Source organism: Nannospalax galili, unplaced genomic scaffold, assembly GCF_000622305.1.
Source record: "Nannospalax galili isolate Female #2095 unplaced genomic scaffold, S.galili_v1.0 scaffold443, whole genome shotgun sequence".
NCBI classification, from domain to species: domain Eukaryota; kingdom Metazoa; phylum Chordata; class Mammalia; order Rodentia; family Spalacidae; genus Nannospalax; species Nannospalax galili.
In genome coordinates, this window is record NW_008352479.1 from 2,948,294 (window position 1) to 2,961,872 (window position 13,579).

Here is a 13,579-nt window from a genome sequence, read left to right on the forward strand (position 1 = left end):
CTTCAAGTTTATATAAGCAGTGAAGACAGCAGAAAGACGCTCAAAGAGGCCGGGTGTGGTGGCACACGTCTTTAATCCAAGCACTTGGGATGCAGAGGCAGGCAGATCTATGTGAATTCAAGGCCAGCCTGGTCTACATAGTGAGTTCCAGGCCAGCTGGGGCTACAGGGAGAAAAGACAAAAAAGGGGGGGGGGTGGAGAAGTGGAGTCCAGATGCCCAAAAGAGATACTCTCCAACCTGTTGAGCTGCCTGCAGGTTGTACAGTGTGCTCCAGGCTTCCCGCTTTCATGAGCTGTTACCCATACAGGGGTGCACTTTGGTGATGTGGCTGCCTTTTAGCCACTTCTGCCCCCCTAAATAACCCCAACAAAACTCATTGGTCACCAAGTTGGACTTTGGTGGTACTCTTACCTTGGTTTGTGGTTGGTTCCCTATCTTGGGTGAGTAGAAATTTGTTCGCATCTCCCCAAGAACAATGTCACATAATACAGTGCCCTCAGGAGGCACCAAGAGAACTGAAGAGTTGAGGCCACTGTTTGGGCTTCAGAATTTAATTTGGAAAGCAGACACACTGTGCCTGGCCTCCCTAGGCACTTAGGGGATCCAGTGGTTCACTCCATGAGCACAGCTCATTGCCCATAAAGGCTGATGAGGAGCAAGACCCAATGTAGGGCCCATTTAGCAGTGACCCCAACACTGTGGCCTGCAGGGGTGTAGCTTGTGGGAAGGCAGAGGGTCGAGGGGAGAAGACTGAGGCTCTCCACTTGTGCTGGAGAAGTAGAATGGGGCCTCTGGTTTGACTATCCATCAAAAAAAGGACAGGAAACTGACTGGGCTGAGACCAGAACAGGACCAGGATCAGGATCCACTTCCCAGATGCCTCAAGAGCCCCTAGGAAAAATACATGGTGGAAAGAGAGAGGGATTCCAATTCTATCAAGTCTCAGAGGCCCTTCAACTTTAAAAAGATTTATTTTTATTTTATGTGTATGAATGTTTTGCTTTCATTTATGTATGTGCACCACATGTGTGCAGTGCCCGTGGAGGCCAGAAGCGGGCATCAGATTCCCCTGGAACTGCAGTTATGGACCATTGTCAGCTGCCATGTGGGTACTGGGAACCAAACTCAGGTCTGCAGGAGCAGCCAGTGCTCTTAAATACTGAGCCATCTCTCTAGCTCCTCAACTTTTAATGTGTTGCTTCTCAAAGTAAAAATGGCCAAGTGTCCTCTGGGTGTGCTCATGATGAATATATATGCGTGTTATATGTATGGACAGACATGTTGTGTGTATCTGAGCATGATGTGTGTTGCATCTATATGAAGGCTCTGGGAAACCTTAATGGCATGTGGAGGGGTGGCAGGCAGATTTCTCCATGGCTGTTGTCTCACTGGGGCCTAGTAAGGGCTTGAGGACGGGCTGCTTTTGGGCACTCCGGTGGCTGAAGTCCACCCTGCCTGGACTCCTAGGGGACAGGGGAAAGGCCCTGGTGACAGTAGAATGTGTTTGGGCCAGCCGGCACCAGCTTGCAAACCTTATCCTAGAGGCCCCTATTGGGACAGTGGCCCATTCACATCCACAGTTAACCAGGTGTCTTAGTCAGTACAAGAACCTGAGCCTCAGATCCACAGCACCTGCCTGGGATGTGGCCAGGGGGTAATTCCATAAGGTCACTCCTCCACCTTCCATTTCGTCGCCCCATCCCTCAGTTTTCCAGGACACCTGCACCCCTCCCTTCTTATCTGGCCCACATGCTGAGGGATGGAGGGCTCTTCTTCAGGAGCTCCAGGAATAGACTGTGCTGTCCAGGGAGACACAAAGTGGACAGACAAGCTGCCCTATGCCCCACCTGGCCCAACTGGGTGAGAGCCCTTGGAGTCCCAGTCCTTGGTTCCATGACAATCTCACCTTCCCTTAAGAGTCCTTCCAGGCTCTCTCTCTCTCATGGGAAGGACAGCTGGGGTTGGTGAAACTCCTCCATGCTTGTTTGCATCCTTTTCCCCACCCCCCTCCATGCTCCCGACTGGGCCACTTTCACTTCAGATCCCCATCTCTGGCCTGGCAAGGCTGGGGTGGTGCTCACTGAGTGCCTGGTGTGTGAGTATGAAGCAACCTGTCTCCCCATCTGGCCTGGGGGTGCTTGGTGCTTAGGGAGCATGGTTGCCTCATCTGGCCTTGGAGTGCTTGGTGCTTAGAGAGTAAGAGTAAGGTTGCCTCACCCTTGGCACTTCTGTGCCTGGGGCAAGGCTGCTCAACAAATATGTGTTGGCCTTACAGGGTTACGGATAGCTAGCATTTGAGTGACTACTGTGTGCCAGTAACTGCTAAGCACTTGACCCATTCTAACTCAGTGAATGCTGAAGGAGTTCCAGTGAGGGACCATGGCAAGGTTTGGTCTCCCTCAGCCAGCAGTGCTGGGGCAGTGGCAGCCGAGGTAGGGGATGGATCCTAGCACATAGCTCCACGCAAATTGTTCAAGGTTGCCTGGAGGATCTATAATTGTACAGACTGGCCTTTAAATCAGCACCTGTAAGAGCTGGCCTATGTCAGGACTGCCCACCCAGACTGACTCTGACAGATGCCAGTCGGCCACAAGGTATAAATAGGAGTCACTATGCTTTCTCTCCATCTCTTCCACTGTCATGGGATGAAACAATCTATGGACATGTATTCCTTGCACAAAGTAAACAGCAAGGTCAGCAGCTGAATGTCTTGGGGTCATTCTTCCACACCCATGAATGGCCATCCCAGTGAGGTTTCTACTGCTTTTCCATTTCATAGATGAGAACAAGGAGACTGGGGAGGTTAAATAATCTGTCCAGGGCCACACAACTGTTGAGTGGGAATGCAGATCTGCCTGGGTCGTAGCTAGGGTTCAGGCTGCATGAACTGGAGCTCTTCTTTCCAGCTCAGCCCAGGCTGGAAGCCTCAGCAGAGTCATTCTGCAGCGGCCAGGGCAGGGTCCTACTCACCTGTATTTCCCTTCATGACCCAAGGGAGGCTGGCTAGTCCTTGCCTGCTTCTCATTTCTGGGGGCTCTGGCACCTGCACCAGATTACACTGGGCACCAGATGCCCAGACTACACTCAGGGCTCCCCAGCACCTGCAAATGGAGCCCATAATTCTCTTTTTCTTTATTGTCACACACTGCCCCTTCCCAGCACAGGCCCTCCTGTCTTTTCTCCTCCCTACCTATTGTCTGTCACAAGGAGCTACTGGAACACTCTTCCTCCCTAAGACCCTTGGCACCATTTGAATCACCACTTTGTCCTAATAGCCTTTGCTACATCTTGCTGGTGATCTATGACCTGTGTAATACAGGCAGGCCAGGGTTCTCTGGGCAGCATGGATCCCTCCACAGGCTTCTGAGGACCAGTTGAGCATATAAGGTCCCAGGAAGCCCAAGCTTTTCAGGGAAGAGTTCTGACACGGTGTATCATGTGCAAGCTGCCCACATGGCTGTTTCTCACAGGAGAGTGTATGTCCACTTCCACAGACCTACATGTGTCTACACATGCACATATGTCTCTGTGTGGAGTTACCTGTGAGCACATGCACAGCCACATGCTCCTGACTCTGGGTGTCTATGTGTACCAGGGCCTGTGTGTGCACATGTATGGTTGGTGGGGTTGGTGCTGGGGTTATGGCTATGGGTGACCTTCCCTGAGTCTATTCCCCGCCCCAACCCCCACAAGGCTATAACTGCAGCCAAGGGAATGAGGCTGTTACAGTCACCCAGGTGAGGGGTGTCCTGGGCTTCTAGCCGTGGAGGCACAGCACACTACCCACATGCATGGCCCCACTGACTTACGTTTCCACCCAAAGTCCCTGCCCACCTGACTGTCCTCTGCCTCCAGGCCTGTACCTCTGGGAGCAGCTTGGGGCCAGCAGAACTGTATAGGCTCGGGGCAGGCCCCAGCTCTGGGTAATCGTTCAGCTGGAGCCCCTGGCTTTGGAGTCAGGCTACCAGAGTGACAACTTAGCTTAGCTTCTGTGTGGAGACCCATGCCCTCACCTGTTAAACAAGGCAGCAGTCCCCTGCCCTACTAGAGGACAGTGAATTTCATTTACCACGGCTGGGACAGGCATACACATGCATACTCCACTAGAGCTGTCTTGACTGTGAAAGTAACCATTGTTTTTCCAAGCTTTGAGGCTCTGCCTCTGAGACTAGGCATGGGGGAAGGGATGACAAGAGGTCATTGGGGCCCAGGTGGAGGATTATGGGGAGGGGTGGAAAGCTGAGGGTGGATCCCCCAGCCACAAGCACCGAGGACCCCTCTATATGTGGAGAGCCCATAGCAACCCAGGGCCCGAGGATAAGGGCCACCCACAGCATTCGCTCAAGGGAATGTATCTGTGCTGGGATGGAGTCTCTAAGCCCCAGCTGGGGCAGGATGGCCCCCTCCCCTGTCCAAGCTAGCCTCAGTCTCACAGCCTGGCTGCTGGCTTCAGCCAGTACACAGAGCTGCTTCTGGGAAGAGCCGAGTGGGTGCTGCTTGCACCAGAGGTGGTCAATCCTCAGATGTTGCCCTCCAGGAGTTGGGCCAGCTGCTGCATCCTACTTGTTGGCTTTCTGCTGCCGCAGTGCCTGCAGGAAGACCCCCTTCACCTGGCCCAGGGTCTGGTGGTACATGCGGAAATCCTCCTCTTTCCCCCGCAGGGCGCTGCCCAAGGCGGCTCTCAGTATTCCGTTCTCCTCCATCTGGATGGCCAGCCTGGACCACAGGAAGACAAGGCTGAATGCAGCAAACTGGCAGGTGTTCTGGGGTCCAGGGCCCTGAGAAGAGGCTGTGGTGCAGGCTCAGAGCTCCCTCTGACCCACCTCACCCTCTACCCCTGGTGCAAGCATTCTGACTGGACTATATCCCCAGCCCTTCAGCTCCTCTTTTGAGGCTCAATTGCTGGAGTAGTACCCCAGGATTGATACAGGTTCCCTAGGCTTACTTGGGACTCTGGGATTATGGGGCACTGTGAGGCCCTCTGCAGGCCCATCCTTGAACTGTAGGCCTAGAATTCAGGCCCTTTCAAGGACCAGCCTTCTAGGCAAGCAAAAGTCACCCATGCAAGGGACATGGTCCCTCTACCCACAAAGGCCCCATGCAGGCATCTTTACACTTTCCATAAGGCTGGGAGGGAAGCACCTGGCAGTCAGCTCCTCTATCTGGGATTCCATGGGCATATCCGAGAGCTGGGTGGAGGACAGGTCCTTTTTCCCGCTTCCAGTTGAGTTGTGCCTGGTGCTGGAGGCAGATGGGCCTGTGGGGCGGCAGCAGCCACTTTCTGCAGTGAGGTCATCTCTGTGGTAGCTTCCCTGCCTTCCCTCCATGCCCACCTCCTACAGGATGCAGGACAGGGCCACCTCTCTCTAGAAGCCCTCCCTAACTGCTCTCCACATACCCAGCCCTGGCTTTGACCTCTGCCCAAGCCCTGGTTCTGCCTGGGGTGGTCTTTACCTGGCCATTTCATCTTTATTTTTCCGCATTTCTGTTACTTTCTTGCAACAAAAGAAGCCAGCAGGCAGGGCTAAGGAATGTGCTCAAGTCTCCGACTCCCACATGGCCAAGTCCCCTCAACTGGTCTCTAGTCACACCAGTGGCTTTATACTAGGAAGCCAAAGGTGACTGGGTTCAGTGGCCACAGAATGCACAGAGAACCAGGGCAAAGCTATTTGTGATCTTGGTGGACATCATGGCTGAAAGCTTTCATGTTAAAAAGGCCTCAGGAAACCCCAGGCCATATAGACCTGGCCTTCACCCCTGCTGTTTGGCCTTGGGGAAACCATCAGTTTCTCTGAGCTGGCCTCCTTTATCTGTAAGATGAGGAAACAGCTGTGCACATTTGTCCTCAAGCCCTGAACGATTGGATCAGAACCCCTTCTTTGACTTCTCTGATCTCACCTCACTCCCTGCTCCCACCTCTCAGTCTCCTCACCTCCTTGACGTTCTTCTGAGTTCAGGGAAGCTTCATCACAGTGCCTTTGCACTTGCTGGCCCCTCATATATGCAGGCCATACTCTTCCCTTCCCCCTACCTCTGCTCAGATGTCTCCTCAGAGAGGTGGTTTCTGTCTCTGGCCTCATCTCAGGGGCTGTCCAAAGGCTGGTGGAAGGTGGCAGTGCTGGGCTACTGAGAGGGCGAGAACTCTACCCATGTCACAGCCCAGTGAGTGGCAAAAGCTATGTGGGCCCTTCAAGCATTTTGAACCTCAAGTGGGAACTGCTTGTGGACAGGGGTGGAGCCCAAGGAAGGAGTTTGGGTCTCCCAGCCTGGAAAGGCCACCTGAACCCTGCTTACAGGAGGTTGAGTATCACAGGCAGTGTGGCCGCCCCAGCGGACTGACTTTGCCCAGGACCAGCTTTTAGTAGGGCTCACTTAGGGCCAAGCGAGGGCTCTGGCAGGTGGCACAGAGGTTAGTAGCTGAGGGCATCCTACAGGGGGACTGTAGTCTCACGCTAAGACTCCCAGACAGCGGCTCCCATTGGGCCCTGTGTCTCTGGGAGCCAGGTTGTGTGATGGATGAGGAGCCACCATGGCAGGGCAGGCAGAGCTTCCCATTCGTGAGCAATCCCCGCCCCCGCTCCCGGCTCCTACCTGGCTTGCTCTGGGTGGATTTCTGCGAGGCCGAGGTCCTGGCTGGCTCCAGGCGCATCTTCTCCAGGTGCTGTTCCAGCAGCACCGCACGCTGGCGCTCCTCCTGCAGCCTCCGCTCAGCCTCCACCAGCTTGCTGCTGCTCTCTTCCACCCTGGCCATTACAGACACGCTGCACATCCTGCAGGCAGGGGCCACCACACCTGCTTCTTGGCTCCCACAGTCAGCAGTGGGCACACTAGGCTGGGGCTGACCCACCTCACGCTTCTGGATGTTAGTGGCCGGCACACCAATGCATGGAACGGCATTTAAAACCCATAGTTCTCTGCAAGCTTGCGATGGGGAACTGGTAGCCTTCCCACCTCTTCCCTCCCAACTCCTGCTCCTCAGAGCAGCGTGTTTTGTTGCTTCTAATGCTTTCTGCCACATTTCCATAGATCCCTATGCCGGCATGTTTGAGGCTTAAACACAGGTTTTAGTTTCTGATAGCACAGAATGAGAATTTAGTTCTATTTTACTATTCCCCTACCTAGCTCAATCACCTTTCCCCTTCTTGGTTGAGTTGATGCTCGGTGGTATAAGAGTTTTCTATTGCTGCAATAACAAGTCCACCACAACACTAGTGGACATTAATTAGCAAAATTACCCTAAGACAACCCAGATTTATTAGCTCACAGTTCTGAGAGCCAGCAGACTGCAGGTACCACAGGCTGAAATCAAGGTGTCAGCTGACCTGGGCTCCTATCTGGAGGTGCTGGGGGTAGAATCTGCTTCCAGCCCATTCAGAGTGTGGGCAGCACCAATGCTGGGAAGCTGAGGGACTGGCTGTCTCCCGGTCTCCTGCTGTGTGCTAAAGGGCACACCTCCTCCCCAACCTTCAAAGCTGGCTCTCAATTTCTGACCTGATTTATTTCCCAGGTCTCTCTTGAATGGCCTCAGGTAGCAACATTTCTCTGCTCTAATGGATTCAAGTGATATAATTCAGACCACCCCTAATCCAGGATAATCTTCTTATTTTAGGGCCCATGATGCACTATGAAATATTCTCAGGCACAGCAGGGACACAAATCCCTGCCTACCACAGGGTACAACTCTTTAGAGCCAAGGCACACAGTATACCAGTGACCACATTTCTTACTTATTTGTTGGCTTTCCTGGTGTTAGTAATTGCCTTTGTTTTTGTTTTTGTTTTTTCTCCCTGCCTGTTAAATTCACAGGCCTCAAAAGACCTTGTTACTTGGTCATTTCACATGCGAGATTTCTTTCGTCTCACTGGGACTTGCTGTAGCTCTGAAAGGTCATGACTTAAAGATTCAGCTAGAAGGCCAGGGATCTCTGAGATCCATCCAACATAAATAAAGGGTTACTATGGAATTTGTCAAATCAGAGCCACAGCCTGGAAATTCAGTGTTGGGTGAAATGATCTTTTTGTGTTGGTGAAGAGACAAAAAAGGGTAGGAAGGACAAGAACTTTGAAGAGAAATCAACTACTAACCCAAGACTGCATATTGACAGGCAAGCACAGTAGACAGTGCTAATCACCTTTCTAAAATTTATTTTCAAAAGTAAGACTCAGCCAGGCGTCGTAATGCCTTTAATCCCAGCACCCAGGAGGCAGAGGCAGGCAGGTGTCTGTGAGATTGAGGCCTGCCTGGTCTACATTTTGAGTTCCAGGCCAGCTGGGGCCCTACAGGGAGATTCTGTCTCAAAAAACAAAAACAAACAAACAAAAAATCCAAAAGCAAGACTCAAAACAACCTAAAGGCCCAGCAACAGGACAGATACAGAAGCAACAGCCTGGTGCTCACACTATAGAACACATTGAACTGTGCCAGGCTGTGCAGTGGCTACTGGTCTCACACCCACAGGAAGTCAGTGAAGTTAGTAACGATTATAATGAGGAATTCAGTGGTTCCTGCACACACAGAGTTTCTGAAAGGTACCTGTGGCTAGTGGTGGCCGCACTGACCAGGGCAGATATAAAGTATCTCCACTGACTCTGTGGGAAGCCCTGTCCTATCAATGAAAAAGAGGTAGGCTGTCCCCTGTTCTGTGGATGGAAAAGATATATGTGGGCTATGGACACTAACACTGCTACTCTTCAAATCCAGGTTGGCGAGACAGGGCCAAGGCCATGAGAAGAAAGAAGCAGCACCACGACTGTAGACGGTCATTAACAGTGATATCAGCAAACCTGCAGGCTCACGTCAGCAATTAAGGTCAATTAAGGTCCTGGATGACTGAAAGGGGTGCAACACAATTGAGATTCAGAAGTGACATACAGCTTAGCCTGGCTGCTGTTGACAGTGTTAGCAAGACGACTCTAGTCTATATCTGTTGTCAGCAGAGGTTTGCAGGAAGATCGAGGCCTGCTCTGTTGTGGGCTGTCACCTGGCTGGCCTGCTGGCAGGAAGGTAGCTGCAACCATCTGACCAGATGGAGCCAGTGATGGTGCCTGGGGCCAATACTCTGGGCTCCAGAGTCAGCCTCTTTGAAAACCTACCCCTGAGGACTCACACCAGTGCTCAGTCCTGCTTCCTGCAGGGGCTGAGGGAGAGAGGCACACATCCTGCACATCTACAGCACTCCTGAGCTCCACAGTTGTCAAATGGAGTGACCTTCACTGGCCTTGCCTGTGACACAAGTATCATGCAAAGAATGGGTAGATGCTAGGAAGAAAGTAAGGTATGTAAGGGAGGTGACAGCATTGGCTGGGAGCGCAGAAGTCCACGTGGAAGCCCACACTGTGCCAGCACTGGCAGATCCGTCTGGGAACAGCAAAGTGCTGGGTACAGAGTGAGAGCCAACAGCTTAGGCAAGGTCCAAGCTGAAGATCAGAGCACATGTGTCCTGCCCCCATTGACTAGCAGGAAAGATAGGAGAGAGGACTTAAAAATGCTCCAGTGGGGGTGTGGGGGTGTGGAGATATGGTTCAGGTAAGAGCACTGGCTGTTTTTGCAGAAGATCTGGGTTTGAATCCCAGCACCTACATGGTGGCTAACAACTGTCTGTAACTCCAGTTCCAGGGGATCCAATGGCTCTGTCCTCTGCAGGCACTGCATGGCAGAGGTGTACTTACATACATGCAGGCATAACACTCATACACATAAAAAAAGTGCTCTAGTGGCCAGGTGTAGTGTCACATGCCTTTAATCCCAGCACTCAGGAGGCAGAGGCAGGTGGATCTCTGTAAGATCAAGGCCAGCCTGGTCTACGAAGTAAACCCAGGCAAGATGGGGCTACAGTGAGGCCCTATCTCAAAAACAAAACAAAAATAAATAAAATAAAATAAATAACAAAAAATGCTGCAGTGGAGTTTCACTGAGAGTCGGGAAATATTTTTTTTAATTGTAAAACATTTCTGAACTTGCCTTTCAGAAACATCAGCAGCTTCAATGGTCCTTAATGAGACACGAATCTGTGATTTTGAAGGTAAAGTAAGAAACTGTTCCAGAACCCAGAGCAGAAACAATCCAAGGAAAGGCAGCCATTAGAGAGCATGTGAGAGCAGGTAGGCAGGTCAAAGGGTCCTCTGACCAGGTAACAGGCAGTTCAGAAAAGAGGAGAAAGTGAAAGAGATAGAAAAATTGGAAGAGCAGAAAGTAATTTCTCCAAGCCAAAGGACACCTGGGAATTTTAGGTTGACGGCTCACTGAGTGCAGCTGGTTTTGCCCCTGAACTCCAGGGTCAGGAGGAAAACCTCCCACCTGAGTGCTCCCAACCCGAGTGCTCCCAAGGACGGACCAGGCTTTATAAGAACCATTTCATCCAACTCCCTAAGCAACCAAGAGCATGGACTGATAGATAGCTCAGGGAGAAGCAGAAAACCTGTAGTGGACAAGAGGGTTCGCAGTCCACTTCTGGAAAAACCATCAAGTCACGGTGCTCCTCTGACTTCTACAGAGCTGTCATTCTTGGTGTTCTGTTTTGTAATTGTAGAGTGGCAGGTGGCTTCCCACTAGCATAAAAACAACTGTTCTCACAGTTAGACAAGGGCAGATGTGTTAGGCTTATTTTTTAATTTTTATTTTATGTGTATGAGTGCTTTGCCTGCATATATGTAAGTGCATCTGTGTCATGCAGTGTCCACATAGGCTAGAAGAGGGTGTCGGATCCCCTTGTCCTGGGTTTATAGACAGTTAGCCACCATGCGGTGCTGGTAACAGAACCCAGTCCTCTGCAAGAGCAGACAGTGCTCTTAACTGCTGAACCATGTCTCCAGCTTCAGGTTGGCTTTTAAAAAGTTTTTCATTGCATTTATTTATGAGAGAGAGAGAGAGAGAGAGAGAGAGAGAGAGAGAGAGAGGAAACAGAGGTCAAAGAACAATCCACCATATGAGTCCTGGGGATTGAATTTAGGTCGTCAGGCTTGGCCATAGGCACCTTTACCTGAGCCCTCTTACTGGTGCCAAATGTTAGTTTTCTTTTTCTGGTCTTTTTGAGACAAGGTCTCCCCATAGCTCCAGTTGACATGGAACTTACTATGTATACCAGGCTAGACTTGATCTCACAGAGATCTACCTATCTCTGCCTCCAGAGTGCTGGGATTAAAGGCGTGCGTCACTATGCCCAGCAAATATTATTTTATTTATTTTTATTATTTTTACTATGTGTATGAGTGTATTGCCCGCATGTATGTAGTGCACTTGTGTCATCAATGCCTGAGGAGGTCAGAAGAGGGCATTGGATCCCCCAGAACTGGAGTTCTGCAACTGGAGTTTAGCCACCATGTGGGTGCTGGGAATTGAACCCGGGTCCTCTGCAAGAGCAGCCAGTGCTCTTAACCACTTGAGCCATCTCTCCAGCCCAAATATTAGTTTCTTATGACTGCATGACAAGTTGCCACAGATTCACTGCCTCTAAACAATACAAAACTTCCAGAAAAGTCCTACAATTTAACAGCAACACAATTTAAGATAAAAAAAAGTAGGCCAAAACTTCTATGGATAAATAAGGTGTGCTGAATAGCTCCAGTTGTCAACGTGACACACCAGGGTAGAGGAAACCTCAACTAAGGAACTTCCTCCTTCAGACTTGCCTGTGGCCATGTCTATGGGACATTTTTTGTTGTCACTGTGGGTGGACCACCCCTGGGCAGTTGTCTCCTTGCTGTATAAGAAAGCAGGCTGAATATAGACCAGGGCAGCAAGCCAGTAAGCGGCATTTCTCCATGGGATTGGAATGTGGTAGTTTGAATGAGACTATTCCCCATAAGGTCCAAGTATTTGAACACATGGTCCCGTTTGTGGAGCTCTTTGGGGGCAGTCATGAAACCTTTAGAAGGTGTGGCCATGTTGGAGGGAGCATGTCACTGGGTGCGGGCTTTGAGAGTAGATAGCCATGCCTGCTTCCAGTCTCTCTCTCTGCTCCTTTGCCTGCTTGATGACGTGATCCTTCAGTTTTCTGATCCGGCCACCTCTACCACCATGCCTCTCAGCCACGATGGCACCTAGCCCTCTGGAACCATAAGCCAAATAAACTGTTCTTTCTATAAATTGCCTTGGTCATAGAGTTTTATCACAGCAACAGAAAAGTAACTAATACGGAAGGTATACAAATTGCCAGTGGGCACATGAAAGAAATGTTCAATATCAGCAGTCACTAGGGATAGCCCAGACCACAATGAGATGCAGGTTCAAAGCCACTTGATGGCTATAAGTGAAAATAAACACACCTCCAAGATGCTGGAGCACAAGATAGCATCAGAATCAGACGGAAGGAGACTGTGAGATCCTTCCTACAGAGGCTGAAGAAGCAATGGTAAAGATCAGCCCGCTAGTCATGATTTAAAACTTCATAGAGGCTGGGCATGTAGCTGGGTGGTAGGACTCTTGCCCAGCATGTGCCAGGCCCTAGACTCCATCCCCAGCACTAGAGCAAAGCAAAATGAAAACTTCAAAGTAAAATGAAAATAAATGGAAACATCTTAACACCAGAAAGGGTTTGCAAGCTAGAAGCCAGTAAATAAACTAGGGGAGTCACATGATAAAACACTCCAGGAGCACAGCAAGAATCTGTCTTGATGTGGAGAAAGATCCATGGTGTATTAGTAAGTGAAATAAGCAGAGATTATGTATAATGTATGGTGCAATTTAAATATTTATAACAAATTAAAAATTTAAAACCAAACAAATCCAAGGCTACTGACTCTCGGATGGTGGAGTGGAAACAGAGGAATGTGCAGCCTCGCTGACCCATCCTGGGGAGGGGAGGGGCTTCCCCTTCCGTTCCGTACTCCTGGAAGTGTCTGTTCTCTTTAACTGTGTATTTCATTCACACTAGGAGAATTAGACCAACAGCAGATAGCATGGGAAATGGCACAGCTCACTGTGAATTTCCACCGTGTGCGTGTGCGTGCGTGTGTGTGTGTGTGTGTGTGTGTGTGTGTGTGTAGGTACACATGTATGTACACATATAGAGGCCAGAGTGTCCTTCAATCTTGAGTGTCTTTCCTCAGGTCCTATCCACCTTTTTTTTGAGATAGGGTCTTACTGGCCTGGGACTCACCACATAGGCCAGGGTGACTAGCCAGCAATCCCCAGGGGCTCTTCCTGTTTTCTTTCCCCAGGTCTCATTCCATAGCCCTGGCTGGCCTAGAATTTGCTATGTAGTCCAAGTTGGTCTCGAACTCATAATAATCTGCCTGCTTCTGCCTCCTGAGTGCTGGGATTAAATCAGAGTGTCACCATGCCCATGGTGTTTTTTGTTTTTTGTATGTGGGTTCTGGGATCGAATGCAGTCCTCATGTCTGTGTGACAAACACTTTTACCAACTGGGCCATCTTCCCAGTCCTGTTCTTATTAGTTTTAGAAATCAAACTCTTGATTTCTCTCCCAACTCTGCCTGCCCCATCTCTGCACATCACTATCACTCCTGCAGTGGCTCGGTGCCCAGACCATACATCCTCACTGTCTTCATCCACTTTGTGCAACTTGTCCTTCCAATGAGCTCCGGGCTAGCTCCTCTGGCTCCTTTGTCTTGCAGCTCTG

General features: G+C 50.5%; 1 protein-coding gene across 6 annotated transcripts in view; it reads right to left on the bottom strand.

The window, feature by feature from the left end:
* Window positions 1–4,081: 4,081 nt before the first annotated feature.
* The window catches only part of Ccdc13 (coiled-coil domain containing 13), a 53,887-nt gene continuing 44,389 nt past the window's right edge, over window positions 4,082–13,579 (bottom strand). For all 6 annotated transcript variants that reach the window (XM_008849467.1, XM_008849469.1, XM_008849468.1 and 3 more), the window contains 3 exons: window positions 6,593–6,744; window positions 5,144–5,258; window positions 4,082–4,717 (listed from right to left, as the gene is read on the bottom strand). In XM_008849467.1, coding sequence (XP_008847689.1) covers window positions 4,561–4,717; window positions 5,144–5,258; window positions 6,593–6,744 — 424 coding nt within the window. In that variant the 3' untranslated portion in view covers window positions 4,082–4,560. The remainder of the gene's footprint in view (window positions 4,718–5,143; window positions 5,259–6,592; window positions 6,745–13,579) is intronic.